The sequence below is a fragment of the Dermacentor variabilis genome, chromosome 9, assembly GCF_050947875.1.
Source record: "Dermacentor variabilis isolate Ectoservices chromosome 9, ASM5094787v1, whole genome shotgun sequence".
NCBI lineage: Eukaryota > Metazoa > Arthropoda > Arachnida > Ixodida > Ixodidae > Dermacentor > Dermacentor variabilis.
The window spans coordinates 20,362,578-20,381,426 of NC_134576.1; the positions used below are offsets into that span (position 1 = coordinate 20,362,578).

The 18,849-nt window shown below is 45.9% G+C and overlaps 1 protein-coding gene across 12 annotated transcripts in view; it reads right to left on the bottom strand.

Moving 5' to 3' along the window:
- Positions 1-18,849, bottom strand: part of LOC142592534 (uncharacterized) — a 283,219-nt gene that overhangs the window by 44,497 nt on the left and 219,873 nt on the right. For all 12 annotated transcript variants that reach the window (XR_012830714.1, XR_012830715.1, XM_075704021.1 and 9 more), the window contains one exon: positions 17,219-17,372. Coding sequence is in view for 10 of the 12 variants with exons in the window: in XM_075704021.1 (XP_075560136.1) it covers positions 17,219-17,372 (154 nt within the window). In the remaining 2 variants the exon portion in view is untranslated. The remainder of the gene's footprint in view (positions 1-17,218; positions 17,373-18,849) is intronic.

An 18,849-nucleotide genomic window follows, 5' to 3' on the forward strand; every position in this document is an offset into this window, starting at 1 on the left:
CCTACACCGCTGCAACCAAACTTGATCGAGCCGAGGTCCTCAAGCCCCGTCCGAGGATCACAAGAACAACGCCTCTTCTTACTACTAAATTATAAAAGGCACTCCCGAACGTGAATACCAGCCTCAGTAAATACTACCAATCCTCACCAGCAACCAGAATCTTAATAAGATTTTTCCCGACCCGTCCAGAGTAGCCTACAGACGCAACACCAATTTTAAAGATATTCTTGTTCATGCCAAACTAAGGACAAATACGAAGTTGGGAACCGGTCCCTGTGGCCGCCCCAGGTGCTCTACATGCAAACATATTCAATTTACTACTACAGTAAAAAGTAAAGCGTCGAATTACATACGCAAGTTAACTTCGGCTTTCACCTGCACATCAAGCAACATAGTCTACTGTCTAGAATGTGCCGCTTGTAGCAAAGAATACAAAGGTGAGATTGGACAAGAAATTTATACAAGACTCAACGGTCACCGAGCGGACACAAAACACATTTTACCTAAAGCAGCAGCCAGCCACTCTAATGAACATGGTCATCTATTTGACAAAGGAAGGCTCTATATACTACAAACAAATTTACGTCCACCTCGAGAAAGGAAATATACGGAATCATACCTCATACACAAGTTTAATTGCCTGCACCCGACGGGAATTATTTTGGCACAAGGCAACTTAGAATCTTTAAAAGCGGTAACTTAAACCTGAAATTCTCATATCATCAACCGAGACACAAAACACATTATGCCACCACCTAAACTTAATTCTTCACCTCACCTATTCCTCCATTTCGAAATTTTTTTCCTGCCTACTACTCAATTTAATATACTCTTTTAAGTTTTTACGTTTATATCAACTGTACGTCCTCCTTTTCCCATATACACCTGCCCCCGCCCGCTTCTGCGCACATCACGTTCCTATTTGTCATTCCGGTTTTGGTTCCCCCCTATCTTTTCTCCTTATTTGTCTGTTTTTATTATATGTTTTTGAAACACCCTCACCAACAAATTCCGAAGTCCCAGACGTCAGTATACCTTTTTCGGCATCTCAGCCGCACAGGGTATCGCCATTTCTGTATACCGAGGTAACGACACCTATTTTGAGCTACTGGGGCTAACGTCCCTTGAAAGACCATGGCGCTGGTTTCCAGATACATTGCACCCCAGACTCCTTGTCGCCATTTTAACTACTCCAAATTACTCGACGCATTGCTGCTATGTTGCTCAAGTCACTCTTTCAACTCATGGTTGTTTTTGGGTCTTTTGGGTTAGTCGCGCACTGACCGCCTGACCGGCTCTTCTAATGCCACAAAAAACATGCCGCCAACGACACCCCTGAATACTCCCTAACCTCTCGCTTCCCCAGCGCCCACCCATGGGGGGGGGGGCCTGGGGGGGCGTTGGGGAAGCCATTTCTTTGTAGGACCAGTAGGGACCCACATTTTCGGGTACCTTGCTTCTTTCTGGCCAGCTTGTTTCGAGTAACCTCGAAGCTTAACGAGAGCAGGATCTTCATTGGTGGACGCAAGAAGATCCCTCAGGCGCTGTTGCGAAGCTGAAATGTAATCAAGCACATTTACTTGAAATTGCTCAGTTTTTTCTTACAAGAGTTGCTTGCTAGGGAATCTAGATAAGGCGTCAGCCAAAAACAGCTCTTTCCCTGGCTTGTAGAGCAGCCTAACAGGATGTTGCTGCAAAGTCAAACGCATGCGCTGTAGGCGAAGCGGACACTGATATAGTGGTTTGCTGAATATCGGCACCAAGGGGCGGCGATCAGTTTCCACATTTACGTTTTCCTGGCCGAAGATATAATCATGAAACTTGATGCAGCCATGCACAATTGCCAATGTTTCTTTCTCAATTTGTGCGTAGCGTTGCTGCGCCTCTGTTATTGAACGTGACGAGAAAGCGACGGGGCGGCCGTCTTGCATAAGCACTGCACGAACTCCCATTTGGCTCGCGTCGACCGAAAGGGGGACCAACTTAGTTGCATCGAAAAAGGAAAGGATTGGTGCGTTAACTAAGCTCTCACTAAACATTCCATAACTTCGTTGCTGAGCCTCGGTCCAAACACAGGCAATGTCCTTGCGCAGCAATCTCCTCACTGGTGCAGTGTTAGGAATGAAACGTTGTACATAATTCATCATGCCTAGAAAGACTTGGAGTTTCTTACTGTTCTTTGGCTGTTTCATTTCCAGTATGTCGTTCACTCGACCAGGGTCCACGCGGAGGCCTTCTATGCTAAGGATGTGCCCTAGGTAGCGGACTTCGGGCTGCAAAAGGTGCATTTCTTGAGGTTTGGCTTGAGGTTGTTTTCGAGACCGCGTGCCCACAAAAGCGACAGATGGTGGTCATGCTCCTCCTTCATGCGGCCCCAAAGTAGTATGTCATCCATTACCACGGCTACGCACGGTAAGCCTTCCAGCAAGCGATGCATAGCTGCTTGGAAGATTTCTGGAGCTGACGCAATGCCGAAGGGCATTCGAAGAAACCGATATCGCCCATACGGCGTGCTCATTGTACATAGTTTAGAGCTTTATTCAGAAAGTTCAATTTGCCAAAATCCTGACGCTGCGTCGAATGCTGAGAAGTGCTTAGCACTGGACAGTTGAGAGGTTGCTTTCTAGGGTTGGCATTGGGTAATGTTCGCGCAGCAGCACTTCATTAAGCGCTGTACGGTCCAGGCAAATTCTAACCTTGTCCTTCCTGAACTTTTCTCTTTTTTTCTTGTTCTTCTCCCTTCTTATTCCCTCTTGGTGTCCCCCCCTCGCGTTTTCTCTTCTTTTCTTTCTTTTCTTTTCTCCCCGCCTTCCCACTCTCCCGCTTTTGTCCCCTCGTATTGGAAACGACTCTCAGAGACGTCAGGCGACAGCGCTCATTACCTCTGAAGTCTCTTCCTTTATATCCAACCGCCACCGACAATAACTGCACGTGACGTCACTGCACTAACCCTTTAAAACTAACATGCCGAGGATGAGGAGGCTGCCTCTGATGAAAATAGGTCCTCCTATCGAAACGTTGGCCAGCATTTCTTAGGCACAACTTTATACACAAACTTCATACCACAGTGTGCTATTCCATCTGTCAGCCCCCTTCTTGATTTTAAACTTTCTTTACGTATTTTACAGCCAGTAATTTGCAGTTGTTTCTCAAGTGAAAAATAAAATGACACACTGTAGCGAGATAAAACAGAGGAGGATAGGTAGACAGAGGTGCAGCGAAATATATGGATGTTGAAGCTTATTGAAAAACGAAAATGGCGAAGAATTGTCCTGGCTAAAATTAAATTAAGATGTGCTGACGCCACAGATACTTCGTGTGAACGTCGTTACTTTTGCTTCAGTGAGAAGCATCCACTGTAGGCTCCACCTAAGCGCTGAGTGAAGGTAGGCAAAGTGCCGGGCGTGCTTTCTTCTTACGGCAAATTAGACGCGAGACGAATCGCGGCTTTGCGGCAAATACGCTCTTGAGTGCTCATTAAATTTTAGTAACGCGTGGCTTCGTAGGCAGCGTCAATGACGTCCTGCATCCTGCCGGGCAGAGAGCTGTACAGGGACTCGCGAAGGCCGCGTTCGGCTCTAACTCGTTCCCATTTTCTTTCGACAGCGGCCCATAGCGCACCTGCAGAGAGTCCATGGAGCTGCCTGCAGGCCATTTACACTTTCATGCTGGCCCGCACGTTCTCAATAATACTGAGGCCCGGAGATTGGGCAGGCCACTCCAGAACTTCCACTTGCTAACATTCCATAAATGCCCAAACTTTTCCGGACTTGTGAATAGGGTTGTCATGCTACAAGATAACGTTGCCGTCAGTGGGCGGTGTGCCCAGAAGATATGGGAACGTGACATAGTCCAATATTAAGCAGTACATGTCAGCGTCGAATCTGTTTTCAAACCTTAGGGTCCCAGGCCGGTCGGTGTGATGGAGCCCCAGACAATTACAGAACGGCCACTGGCTACTACCCTGGATGAATTGAGGCAAATACCTGAAGAAAAAAAATGTTTTTTCAGAGCCCAACTTTCGCATGTATAACATACACCATACAAAAAAACACATTACAAAAAATGTAGACGTGTTCGGGCTTCCTTATATGCATGAGCACGCTCGGTAAACATTTTCATAAATTCATGAACAAATCTTCGAACCTTTATTCCAACAAAATGCAGTGTTTTCATTTTGGACTTTGAACCTCCATTGTACGAAGGGAGGAGTTTCGCCTAAGTCCAGAATTGAATTAAGGACGTAGGAAAATATTAGGGCTGCGATTTCTTATTTCACTCTTACTTTCAAAAGCGATCATTGCTTTGCCTCTGAAAAGTTTATAATTTAAAATTCAGTTTCAATTATTATCAATATCTCCTGAATAAAATAAGTATTGGATATTGCTGCTTTGGTTTAGGGAGTGTACGTGTCCGTAATACCATAGAAAAATTTATTCTACACGAACAATTCCTCGGATAACATGAGCGTTTGCTTACCGAAAGTTGTCTTGGTGCCATACACGCCAAACTTGGTCCATCTTCTGGTGACACCCGCCGTGGTTGCTCAGTGGCTATGGTGTTGGGCTGCTGAGCACGAGGTCGCGGGATCGAATCCCGGCCACGGCGGCCGCATTTCGATGGGGGCGAAATGCGAAAACACCCGTGTGCTTAGATTTAGGTGCACGTTAAAGAACCCCAGGTGGTCGAAATTTCCGGAGTCCCCCACTACGGCGTGCCTCATAATCAGAAAGTGGTTTTGGCACGTAAAGCCCGAAATATTATTATTATTATCTTCTGGTGAATGATGATGATGATGATGTGTGGTGTTTTATGGCGCAAGGGCCAGGTTTGGCCAAAGAGCGCCGTGACAAGTGGTAATGTTGACGATGTATTATGGATGGCGTGCGCAATTAATTACTCATGGTAGATGGGACATGGCTTTAAAAGGGCCTAAAACCTGTAGCTGTGAGTGGCGCAGAATATATAGGTGCTGAAATAACGACAGTGACAAGAATGTGGGGTGGGCTAAGGCAATGGGCTTTCGTTAAAACATGATGCAATAAAACATAACACTCGCACCAGAGTTTCAAGAGATCCCTTCAATGCAGGGCTCTTAGCCGTGCGCTAAAAGTTGCCTGGCCAAATGATTTTCAGGGTGCCCGTTTCGACTAAAAACTCTAAGACTGTTTGCAGATTACAAAGTGGTTCATCGCTAAGAAAAATTACAGGGTGAAGGGGTATATTCTCGCGATATGCAGCAGGGAAGTACTTTTTCCTGTCTGTTTCTATTGCTGGGCACTGAATAAGAACATGGAGGACTGTGAGACTATTGCCGCACTTAACACAAGTTGGAGGATCGCCCCCCCAGGTAGCACACAAAGTCTTGAAAACGTCGTATTAAGGGATTCAACGTCTGAAAAGGATTTTTGACCAAAATCGACGCATCAAAGACGTTCCAAACAAGATAGCTTAAAAACGAGGGGTGAATACGTTTTGATAACGTTGGAAGCCAGACAGCTTAAAAACGAGGGGTGAATACGTTTTGCAAACGACTCAAAACGCCACCGCCACGCCACGGCGCGTCAGCCTCTTTAGCGGCTTCTACAATATTCAACAACCCATCAACGCGATCCAACCTTGCGCAAGGTGGCGATACCGTCGTCAAATCATGTGACCAAGGTGGCCACGTGATTCGTGATGCCGGGCAGCCGGGCGAGCCGGGGCATAGTCGCGTCTTCATGGCGTCGTCGCGTCACCGCACTCGCATTGCGCTGTGGTGTGTTTGCGGCTGTTCTGAACGTGCTACCGCTGCCCTTTGCTATGTAAGTGTTGCAGTGTTTTGCTGTCAAGAAAACGATATTCTGTGATCAGTTTGGGTTGTGCGATATGTTTGTGTGGTTTTAATTTGGAAATCAGTAGTGTTTTCAATTGTTATGTGATCAAGGCGGCCACGTTATTCGTGAAGCCGGGCATAGTTACGTTATCGCACTCGCATGGCACTATGGTCTGTTTGCGACTGTTCTGAATGTGCTGCCGCTGCCCTTTGTCATGTAAGTGTTGCAGTGCGTTGCTGTCAAGAAAACGACATTCTGTGATTAGTTTGGGTTGTGCGATCTGTTTGAGCCGGGCATAATAACGTTATCGCACTTGCATTGCGCTGTGGTATGATAGCGGCTGTTCTGAATGTGCTGCCGCTGCCCTTTGTCATGTAAGTGTTGCAGGGTTTTGCCGTCAAGAAAACGACGTTCAGTGATTAGTTTGGGTTGTGCGTTCTGTTTGTGTAGTTTAATTTGGAAATCAGTAGTGTTTTCAATTGGAGGGCGCGGAGTGGAGGGCACTAATCAGCTCTTCAAGTTCATTGTCATGTTATGTGAGGCGCCTTTTCACTGACGCTGTAATTAAGGCGTTAAGGGCAGTATAAGGACGAAAGTTAGAGGGACGAAATCGTGCCTGTGTGTCCCTAGCGTCCGGATCAGCCGCTATGCGTGATCCTAACAAAAAAGCATTTTGCAGAATGCGAAGAAAGGCGGCAAAATTTCTGTCTGTGCGCACCTTGCCGATCTCCGTAATAGAGCCGTCATCGTGGTATTTTAGTCTCCCGTTTAGCAAGAGTGTTGCAGACAAGGGAACTGGTTCAAACAGGCATTTTTTTAATGATTCAGTACTAGTGCGGTATCCCAAAAGGTCAGGTCAAGTGTTCGCCCTATTTTCTTCCCTCGCGCTAAAGCGCACTGACAGAATTTTGCGTGCACCATACCGTGCTTTTATCGTTTGCGCTTCAGGTTCTCGATTGTGTTTTCGCCCCCTTTACCCACGTGATGGGTATTTCATGGTATTACCGGGTACTACATGTGTCCATATATTCTGTCCAATATATGAAACGGCCAAATTCGATTTTATTTGACGCCTCAAATGGTAGTAATGTATTGAGTCCCTTGTAGCTTTGTGCTTGTTATCAATTTTACTATTTGGCGAATGGATACAGCATGTACGCTGCATAACTCGCTTGTGCATACTGCATACGTGAGTCGAGTATGCCCTTGGTATAAAATAACTTGTATGCTTTAGGTAGTACGATTGTTTGCAGTTTGGGACATGTGTCGGAATGTACGCTGTGCGTCCTTCGCGCTTTACGGCGGCCTGCCGAGTTCGTGCGGGTGCCAAGTGTGCGCATGGAGTTCGCGAAGCGCTCTCGCAGTTTATATATATATATATACATGTGTTCTGTTCGCGCGCTTCGCACAACAGGGCATGTCGCAGTTCTTTGTCCTTGTGCAACATATTTTCCTAGCGTACGTCTTTCCATTATTTGATACCGGTTTCACACGGGGCTCTTTTAGCCGCTATCCAGTCCGTTACAAATCGAATTTCTCGGTCGTGATGGCTCCTCTGCGCAAGCTACGAGAGTGAGCCAGTCGCATCGATAATTTCGATCCGGATCGGGCTTGATCGCGATCGAGAGTGGTCGTGTGACACCGGTTTTACACATGGCTCCCACATAGGGAACACTTTAAGTTCAATGCTACTGAGTGAAGAGCAAGTGCATATATATGCCAGTGGTGGTATGTGGGCAAGTCTCTCTGGTGAAGCCAATACTTGTGCATTCAAAACATTTCAATTACCAGCGTAGTGCATCAATGTGTCTACTTCGACAAAATGGAGCACCAGTGCAGATATCTGAACATACCTGTCCAGGGCAGCAATTGTGTCTAGATTGAAACCACTACCAGCATGTGCGGCAGTTCTATTTCCAGCAGCGGGACTGCACAATAATCAGTAGGGTGCTCTCAAGCTGTTTATCTATGAAACTCTGCCTGGACTGTGTGCCAAATATTTTTGAACGTGAAAGTGGGGGTGAATTGGTAAACATCAGTGGAACTGTGCCTGGACTTTGTGTCAAATGTTTTTAGATGTGAAAGTGTGAGTGAACTGGCAAAGAATTTGCTCTGGGCTACATGTGTTAAATGTTTTTCTCATTCAGAGTGCTTTTTTTTACTTTAGGAGACTGGAGATGTGCGCAAAGTGTGACATGTCAGTGTGCTAATTAATGTATTTGCTGGTTTGCAAATTATTCGTTGCAACTCTATTTTTGCCAGAGAGGTACAACTTTGCCTCCTGTAAAGGGCTTTTTAGATAAAACACTATTTATTATGACCATTGCTTCTTTTGTTACACAAATGCAGCTTCCAGTGCATTCCATTTTATTTCCATGTTTATGTAAGTTTCTAATATGAGGCTTGCATATTCATTTCTCACGTTCTGGAGTGGCAAGATGCAGCATTACTGTCTCATCGTTCGCTGTACTACAGTAGTGTTCACTTGTTACACTGAATCCCCCGTTTAAGTATTCTGTACTAATTTCACTTTATTGCTTTTTTGTTGTATGGTTATTTTTCTCGCCATTACCTTCTTTGATATATCCTAAAGGCAATATTTCCAATTTTGCATTGTTCCCATTTTTTTTATTTCTGTCACAGGATTGTTTTATGATGGTATGCGGTGGTATTTCTTCTTGTGCTCTTTTCAAGCTTCTAGATGACTGGTAACATTGCTTGGAGGCAGTTACCACCCAATTCATACTCTTGCATTTTTCAGTCTACTTCTTCCATTCGCTCCGATGTCACTTCTGCGTAACTCTAGTCCATCTAATAGCACGCGCACTTTACTATGATAAATTAGACACTTTAGTACACTCCAGGTTTTTCTGTTCATTTTTGTATGTGTACTTGGAATTTTGTTTATGTGCTAGTGAATGTTCACTTTCGAGTTCATTACGAATCCTTTCTGCGACTTTTGTCATTGTTCATGTACTTTTATTTCTATTTGCATTTCTCACACAGTTTGTTCGAACCTTGCATAAGCATTACATTTTAATAAAGTGTTCTTGCTTTCTCACAATGTTCTCATTTCATGCACTCTTGGCATGAAGGGCTTGGTCTGGCCACCTGCCAAGACGTGGCCATTTGTTCTTTGCAGGAGGTCGTTCCTATTGTGGTTGTAAGCATCGTAGCTTACTAAAGGCGGTATTAAGGATTTATTATTCCTAACAGGCTCATTTTCGTGCGACTTGGTAGACGATGCGCCGGCCATGCGGGGAACAGTGCTTGGCACTGCGCCATGGTTCTTACAGTCAACACCGACGCTTCTACTCATCTGGGGCGCGATTGGAGATCGTTGTTCGAAACGCCCGATCAGTTCACCTCACGCGATTGGCCTGGGCCGTGCCAACGGGTGCGGCTGACGACGTCTGCGCGGCATAGGCCAGTCGCGTGAGGCGAAACTAAACGCGTGTTTTGAACAACGATGTCTGATCGCGCCCGTCACCCGCGAAAATTAGCTTCAGATGATCGTAAACCTTTCAAGACCGCTTCTAGACCAGCTTTTTGATAACGTCCTAAAAACGTTTAGAAATTGGTTACGAATAGTTTTGGCAAAAGGATTACTTGTGTCTTTCCCAATCCTATTTCTAGACCAGCTTTTCGAATACGTCTTGCAGACCTGTTCTAGATCGTCTCAAGAAAGTAATTAAGCCGGACATTAGCAGAGATATCCGACGTTTTCCCGCCGTAGTTCTCTCATTCGTGTCTTCTTTAACCCGTTTTTATCGTCTTGGATAAACGCTACGAAAACGTTACGTATCTCTTTTGTGCTACCTGGGCCCAGCCAAGAGATGAGAGTGAGTACCGTATGTGTGGCCTATCCTTAAACGGCAAAGAAGCACTTCCTTGTACCTCGCTATTTTCCCATTTATCCAGTTCCCGAGTTTTGGTTTTATTATGTGAAGCTTATTCATTGCTTGCATATCCCATTCGCCTTGCCAATGATTCCTCAATTTACTGCGTAGAAAAGGCTTTAGGTCTGTGGCAGGGATAGGGATATATGAATCTGCATCGCTAAAAGTTACTGACCTAGCGCTTTGGTCAGCAGCTTCGTTGCCTTTTATAGCTTTGTGACAAGGTACCCAGCATATGACAATCACTTGATTGCACATATATAGGGAGCACAACAGACTGTACAGCTCACTAAAAACTAAGTTTTTATTTCTTCTTGGTCTAAGTAGGGCTCTGACTACACTTAATGAATCTGTGAACACAATAGCTCTAGCAAGTTTTGTGAGTCTTATGTTTTGAATAGCCGATAGTATAGCTCAGGCTTCCGCTGTAAAGATACTTGTGTGTGGATTTAGTGCCCCGGATACTGAAAATTAGGGTCCCAGAGCTGCGTAGGAAACTCCTTTAGAGGACTTGGAAGCGTCTGTATAGTATTCTGTACAGGAGTGCTTCTCCTGAAGTTCACGAAAATGGAATTGTATATGTGCTTCTGGAGCCCTCTTAGATATTTCTACGGAAGTGACGTCGCATTTATGGTCTGCCATTCCCATGGTGGGAGCAGGCGAGTGGGTGCCATTAGGACATTCTCTCGGACTAAGACACCTGTTTCTTCTGCCAGTGTTGTCAAACGGAGGCTCAACGGAGCTCTAATAGCTGGGTGGTTACGAAATAATCTGGCTATAGACACTTCATGAATAGATGAGTGACATGGATGCTGCACGTCTGATTTAACCTTGAGAGCATAAAAAAAAAGTTAAATATTTCCTTTGGAGATGTAATGACCATTCATTACACTCCACATACAGGCTTACTACGGGACTTGTCCTACAAGTTCCTGTAGCCAGACGTATACCCAAGTGGTGAATGGGATCTGGCATCTTTAATGTACTAGGCGCAGCAGAGCTATATACTATTGCTCCATAGTCGAGGCGGGACCGTATAAGGCTTTTGTAGAGGCTCAAAAGGCATCTCCTGTCACTTCCCCAAGATGTGCGGGACAAGAGCTTTAGTAAATTCATTGTCTTCAGACATCTCACTCTCAGACATCTAAGGTGAGGGACAAATGTTAGTTTCGTGTCTAAGATGATTCCTAAAAATTTATGTTCGTGGCCGACAGATAGCGGCTGTCCCTTAAGATGGTCAACATGGTCAGGTAATATACCTCTCTTTTTCGAAAATAGAACGCATGTGCTTTTTGGGGGGTTTAACTTGAATCCATTCTCGTCAGCCCACTTAGATATTTTGTTTAGGCCAAGATGTATATGTCGCTCACAGATAGACATATTGCATGATTTAAATCCTATCTGTACGTCACCCACATACACTGAATAAAACATTGTTCGCGGTATGATGCTATAGAGGGAATTCATTTTTACGATGAAGAGCGTGCATCTCAGCACACCACGTTGGGCACACCTGTTTCTTGCGTAAATTGACGAGATAGCACTTTACCGACCCACACACGGAACGTACGATTAGAGAGGTAGCTTTGAATCAGGTTCAAGAGATTGCCTCTGACACCCATATAAGCCAGATCACGACGAATTCCAAAACGCCAGGTTGTGTCGTATGCCTTTTCCATATCTAAAAATACGGCTAATAAAAACTGCTTGTGCACGAAGGCATCTCAGATATTCGCCTCCATGCGGACAAGGTGATCTGTCGTACATCTACCCTCCATAAAACCACACTGCAAGGGGTCTAGTATTTTGTTGCTTTCAAGATAATGAATTAGGCGTCTGTTTGCCATTTTCTCAAATAGTTTGCCTAGGCAGCTTGTCAGGGCTATAGGCCTGTAGTGCAGACTGAAGTTGGATCCTTGCCCTCAATGAGAATAGGAATTACGACTGGTTGCTTCCAGGCAGATGGAATGTAACTGGCAAAGAATATGGAATTTAAGAGTGATAGTGGTGTTTTGTGTGTTTCGGCGTGTAGGTGTTCAATCATCTCAAACTGTTCGATCGCCTCCAGGAGCTGATTTATTGCAACATTTCAGTGCAGCCTGAAATTTCACCATGTTAAATGGCCGGTTGTAAGGTTCATTTTTATTTCCTTTCTAGTGCAGAGGCTGTCGTTCCGTTTGTCGCCGATATCTTAGAAATCTATCTGAGTAATGGGATGAACTCGAGATGTACTGGAAATGTGCCCCTAGCGAATCAGCTTGGTTCTCAATAGTGTCTCCTTGTGTGTTTACTAAAGGTAGAGGATGCGTTTCGCGGCCTTTTATTTTGTTGACCCTATTCCAGGCTTTCCGTTCGTCTGTAGATGAATTGATGCTACTGATGTATTTTTGCGAACTTTTCCGTTTGGCCCGGCGACGTGTTCTTCTACCTAGTGACTTTATTTTCTTGAAATTAATAAGATTCTCGGCAGTTGGAGATTCGCGAAGGTGACCCCAAACCTTATTTTGATTTTTACGAGGTTCATTGCACTCCGCATTCCACCAGGGAACACGTCGCCTAGTGTGCGATTCATTTGATTCGGGGATACACAGTGACGCCACATCAACAATAAATGCTGTCAGATATTCCACGGTGTCATCAATAGGAAGTGCAGAGTTGTCTTCCCAGGTCATGCGGGTGATTTCTTCATAACGTTTCCAGTCGGCTGACTCGGCTATCCAGTGAGGGACGTATGGGGAGCATTGCTCATGTTTCGTTGACTTTATGACAATTGCAAAATGATCGCTCCCATATGGGTTTTTAAGCACATTCCACTGTAGATACGGTTCGAGTGTACCAGATGCAATGCTCAAATCAATCGATGAAAATGTTTTGTTTGCCATGCTATAGCATGTAGGCTCTTTATTATTTAGTAAGCATGCACCTGTAGTGAAGAGGGGGCTTTCTACTAAGCGTCCCCTGGCATCACAACGACAATCTCCCCAAAGGGTGTTGTGTGCATTCAAATCTCCGACGACAATATAAGGTTCGAGCAGTTCATTAATAAAGCTTTGAAATTCTGTTTTTTAAAGATGGCAATTCGGGGGGATGTATAGTGAGGAAATTGTTACTAGTTTATCAAACAGTATCGCACGGACTGTAAATGCATCTAGGGGTGTTTTAAGCTGTAATTGCCGGCAAGCAACACCCTTATCTACAATTATCGCCACACCGCCAGACGAGGCAAGGGCGTCGTTGCGGTCTTTTCGGTATATGGCATACTGCCAGAGAAAGTTCGTGTGTGAAGCATTAAGATGTGTTTCTTGGACACATAGCACCTTTGGAGTGTACTTATGTAAGAGTTCCTTAATGAGCACATCAGCGCAGAGACGACGTTTTCCTCTTTGCTGGAATCCCAATCCATGGCTGTTGACGGAAACCAGAGCGAAGTGCGCGTGAACTGCATAGATCGTTAGAGGTCTCGCTGAGAACGAGAATGGCCAGGATTGCGACTGATAGGTCGCGCTCAGCCACGTTGCCGGTGTGAGCATCTTTCATCTTCAGTCACTTTTCGTGGCAAGGCGCAAGTGGTCCCGCGGCTTCCTCAAGTCGGCGGTATGATTGAGCGTTTACACTCGTGGTGCAGCTCACGCAAACTGTTGAAGGTGATAGGTGCCAGTAGAAAGCGACCCCCTATGCAGAGGCAATTGTGATAAACAGTCTTTGTGTAATACATCACATAGCGACCAGAAATGTGCAACATGCACAAAATGTACCCCTACGGGAAGCACTGGCGTGAAAGGCGCTCATTGAAAATGGTCGCATAGCCAGTGCATTTACAGTGCAGCCTGCTAATGCGTCAGGTTGTGGTCTTTAAGGAATCCTTGTGATCTGGGTTCGATTTGGCCCTACATCGGAGAGTGCTTCTTTTTCGTCACTGTAGGGCGGCACACTCGAGTAGCGCATACCTAGTTACCCAAGTTAGCGTCAAACACTCTCATTGAAGAACATCAAACACTTTACTGCCACATAGGCAGTGACCCAAGCTGGCATAAGAAAGGCCCATTGATACGAGAGTCGCACACATCCAGTGCTCCAAGTCGGCGTCAAAGAGTTTCATCGAAGTGCGGCGCCTACACAGTCCAGTATCTACAGTGACCGGTGTCGGCGTCAAAGAGGTTCGTTGAAGAGTGGCACGTACATACGCACTGCCAAATGACCCAAGTTGGTCCAATGGCTGGTTTCGAGCCCTGTTCCCTTAGTACTGCAACCCAATGTTCTACCCATTCGACCACGGGCTATCGAATGACCCATTTAGGCAGGAAAATGATTAGATGCAAACTTACATAGATTCAAATATTTTAACATTTACGTATTGACAGACATCTGGCCCCGGAAAGTGCATGAAGTACCATAAGAATTCCAACGCATTAAAATAGATAACTCCCGAAAAGAGCGTGCTCTACCCTAAAAATGCAAACGCATTAGTATTTGTTTCGGGCGCTCTAGTCGTTCTTATGCCTTGAATATTTAATGTGTTAGTATTGCTAAGGTACTTCGCACACTTTTGGGAGATTGTCTGTCTGTCTGTGTCTGTCTGTGTCTGTCTGTCTGTGTCTGTCTGTCTGTGTCTGTCTGTGTCTGTCTGTCTGTCTGTGTCTGTCTGTGTCTGTCTGTCTGTGTCTGTCTGTCTGTGTCTGTGTCTGTCTGTGTCTGTCTGTCTGTGTCTGTCTGTGTGTGTCTGTCTGTGTCTGTCTGTGTCTGTCTGTCTGTGTCTGTCTGTCTGTGTCTGTCTGTGTCTGTCTGTCTGTGTCTGTCTGTCTGTGTCTGTCTGTGTCTGTCTGTCTGTGTCTGTCTGTCTGTGTCTGTCTGTCTGTCTGTGTCTGTCTGTGTCTGTCTGTCTGTCTGTGTCTGTCTGTCTGTCTGTCTGTCTGTGTCTGTCTGTGTCTGTCTGTCTGTCTGTCTGTCTGTCTGTCTGTCTGTTGTAGCGCAGCTGCATTGGCCTCGCATGAATGTCATAGCATTCTCACGAGCACGGATGCTGCGCTCCTCACGCGCCAGCACCGGCTTTAGCATTGTGCAGAATAAAACCTAATTTCAGACATTGCTGACGTTTCCTGCCTGCTCTCTTCGGACGCCTGAAGAGAACTTCTGGTTCGCACTTCACCCGTCGCCAGATTATGATTGCTTCTAGCCGTTTTCCAGCCTACTTGGGTAACTGATTAGACCGTGGTTAGCGAATCGGGCTGTTGTGCTGAGGGGAACAGGATTCGAAACCACCCTTCGGACCTACTTGGGTCCCTGAGTGTGGAAACCTGTACATACGTGCCGCTCTTCAACGAACCTCTTTCACGCAAACTTGGGTGACTGTAGACGGGGGACTGTTTATGTACTGCTGTTCGCAGAAACTCTTTGACGTCGAGTTAGAGCGCAGTGTATGTGCCACTAACCAGGGTTTGACAAGCATTCTCAGATCATGAACAACAGCTTACCATTATCCCTCAAGAGAAAAGTGTATAACAGATGTGTCTTCCCAGTACTCACCTACGGGGCAGAAGACGGGACGCTTACGAAAAGGGTTCTACTTAAATTGAGGACGACGCAACGAGCTATGGAAAGAAGAATGATGGGTTTAACGTTAAGGGGGTTAATAAGAGAGCAGATTGGGTGAGGGAACAAATGCGAGTTAATGACATCTTAGTTCAGGTAAAGAAAAAGAAATGGGCGTGGGCAGGGCATGTAATGAGGAGGGAAAAGAACTGACGGTCATTAAGGGTTACGGACTGGATTCCAAGAGATGGGAAGCATAGCAGGGGGCGGCGGCAGAAAGTTAGGTGGACGGATTAGATTAAGAAGTTTGCAGGGACAACATGGCCACAATTTTCACATGACCGGGGTGGTTGATGAAGTATAGAAGAGGCCTTTGCCCTGCAGTGGGCGTAGCCAGGCTGATGACGATGTTTATAACGTATGTGCCAGTTGGTCTGTGCTAGTCTTCAATGGACCTCTTTGATGCCAACTTTGGTAATTGGGTATGTGCCAATGGGCACCTGCCTTGCCTCAGTGAACGTCTTTTACGCTAACTTGGCTAACTAGCCGATATTCTAGTTGCCAGACAGAAAAAAATGGAGCTGAACAGACCATGTAATGCGTAAGGTAAATAACCGGTGTACCATTATTTGCATTGTGGGTACCAAGGAATGGGAAGCACAGCGGAGGACGGTAGGAAGCGCGATAGCAAAATCTGCAATTTCGCAGGCGCCATTTGGAATGCGCTGGCGCAATGCAGGGGCAGTTGAAGATCGCTGGAAGAGGCGTTCGTCCTGCGGTGTACATAACCATGTGCCGGTGAAGATGACGGGTGACCACGTAGGTGCCGCTGGGAATGTACCCTAAATTTCTCGTGCTGAGACGAATCGAACCGGTGTCACCAGTGTTCTCCTAGGACAGTAGCCCGACGAATTAGCAGGCTGCGTCAGTAAGGCAGTGGGTGCGTGCCACTTTTCAATGAAGCTCTCGCCCACTTGGGTCACTAAGTGTACGGCAAGTGACAGAACAAGTCTCAGCGTTCTCAGGCACCGGTGTGCTACACTTCGCGTCTCGAAAGTGACGCGCGGACTTCTCGGAGCTGTCAGTAGATGGCGCAGCGTGTCCAGAAAAAAGCGCGAGAGAGGAGCCCGGCGGCCGCGTGATGGGTTTCATAACGCAGCTCTTACGCGCCCGTTCCTGCGGCGACCGTCATCGTTGGCGTCGGCATAACCAAGTGAACAAACGCAGCGAAGGCTGAAAAAGTGACCGCGGAGTGCAGTGGGGGACGAGAAAGGCGAGGAGCAAAGCAGAGGAGGAAGGTGTTGCAGAAGCATAAGACGGAAAGCGGAAGAGGGGTGTATGGCGAAAGGGTGAGAAGAAAAGCCTGGTGCGGTGATGATGGCTATCAGATAGCGCAAGAGTGGTGCGCGTCGTGTGGGAAGTATGAGGCGGTTGCTGTGAATCGCGCCCACGCTTCACCCACGCGCTGCCTCTCGCCAACTTCAGATGCGCGACGCCGTCGCGCCACACATCGCTTCGTTCGCAACGTGCAGCACGACACACATTGTCTGCGTCAGCTCGTATAACACGAAATGAAAACAGGTTGACTGCTGCGCTAAAATTGCGCACTGGTGAATACCGTAATCGCTGGTGATGTTATTCTCTTTAGTCTTTGCCCGTCCCGTCGCGCAGGCGGCGGTGCTACATGGAACCGACTGTTCTTAAGGCAACGCTACAGAGGAATATCGCTACAGTACACGCCTCATACATAACTAGTTTCGACGGTGGCAATACGTTGTATAGCTATGTTAAGTCAGTGCTAAATGCATTACAGCTGACAATCATCGTGAGATGGGTTCCACAGAAACTTTATGCCAAGGAATACTCTTATGCCTGTTATCTTGAGCTTGCGCGACAGTGAATTTTCCAGGTTATTTTTCCATGCCTGATAAACAACCACACTGCATGACTATTCGCTTGTCAATTACAACGTACAGCAATCACTTTTGTCTGTTCGCTCGTGTAGTTGACGTGGGTGGCACAAGGTGGGAACTGTGAAAGCCTGGTCATTTTCCAGAGACTGACGCGCAAATGCTCACAGAGTGGCGTCTTGTTCTCAAGCACGTTCACCGATGCCTTAGCGGAGCTCCTGTAAAGAGAATAAGGCTCTGTCGTCAAAACAGCCCCTCTCAAAGCTAGACTGCTTACCCGTCATGGCAGCAAAGCTCCATAATTGACAGACAGTGAACATCATTTCAATGGCACATCCGTTAAATAACACAAGAACACGATGACCTAGTCAGAGTATTAGAGAGTGGCATAGTAGTGAAGCCAAGAGAGATGCCGTTATTACTTAAGTCAAACGAAGAAGCGCATTTATCAAGGCCCACTGTTTCAAGACAACTGCAATGTTATAGCCAAGACAACTTTGTTAAACTATCTCAGGTTACGAAAGTAACCCTGCTTAGCGTGGCGAAAATGTTTTAAAAATCAACGCTAAGAGCAATGTCACGTTCTTCTTGTGTGAACCTCTTCAAGTTGATCGGAGGTGATGAAGCATGGCCAAATATCACGAAATTCCAAGTGCACTCAACGAAAATATAATTTTCTGAGGGAGCTGAAAGGAATTTCGGATACCATACAATTCACAATAAATATTTTTCCAGCCTCTTTTCTATCGCTCAAGAACTGAGTTGGATGACCTCCTCTTTAGCAGCATCTGCCACAAAAGTTTTCATAATTTGCGTTAATTATAACATAGAGAAAGGATCCGACAAACTGCCACTCGCACATTGCGGCACTACCATGGCAATTGTATATGAAATTTAACGTCCAAAAGCAGCAGACATTCTATTCTGTATGAGTTCTATTAGGTAAGAAATTGATGCGCGTTTTCTGCAGCGCACAAATCATATCACCGTATATCATTGCTCCATACCAAATTAAGTGGAGTGAATGACTCTCGCAATGTATAGCAAAATCTCGCAGGAATGACTCTTGCCCTAATAAACAATCAAACCGGCTGCTATAATAGTTGGGATTTCCTTTGCCGTCACGTTAAGAGCCTGCAGGAAATAGTTCAAATACACGTCCATCTGAAATGTGCTCTTAACATTGCTCACTGGAAGAAATGATTGCATGGATACTCAGCTGCCTTGGAAGCCTTACAACACATTCGTGATTCCGAGAAGCACCTACTGTGCGCCTGCTTATTAGATACAGTGAACCACGGATAACAATCGGAAATGCAGGATAAATGGAACAGTAGAATCAACTTTTGTTGGCCGCCTATATGCACCATTTTAGTAAACTTCACTTAAAGGGAACACATCGCTTTCTGGAGTTGCATTAAACGGAACTTTCACCGAATCGCCATCTACGTCAGCGGCGTACGGTACAAGAAAAGTCTGTAAGCATGTGACATGGCGATGCTCATAAATGTAAAGAAAATTCAATCTATCAAGCAACTGAGACAAAGGTGACGCAATATTAAAGATGTCAATGTTGCAGCTACGTCTATCGTGAAGAATTCGCGGGATAAGATAGAAACTCTGTGTAAAAAGAGAGAACTAAGGAGTACGTGTTGAACCTGCAGTCACGATGCCACTAGTGCTTGTATCCCATCA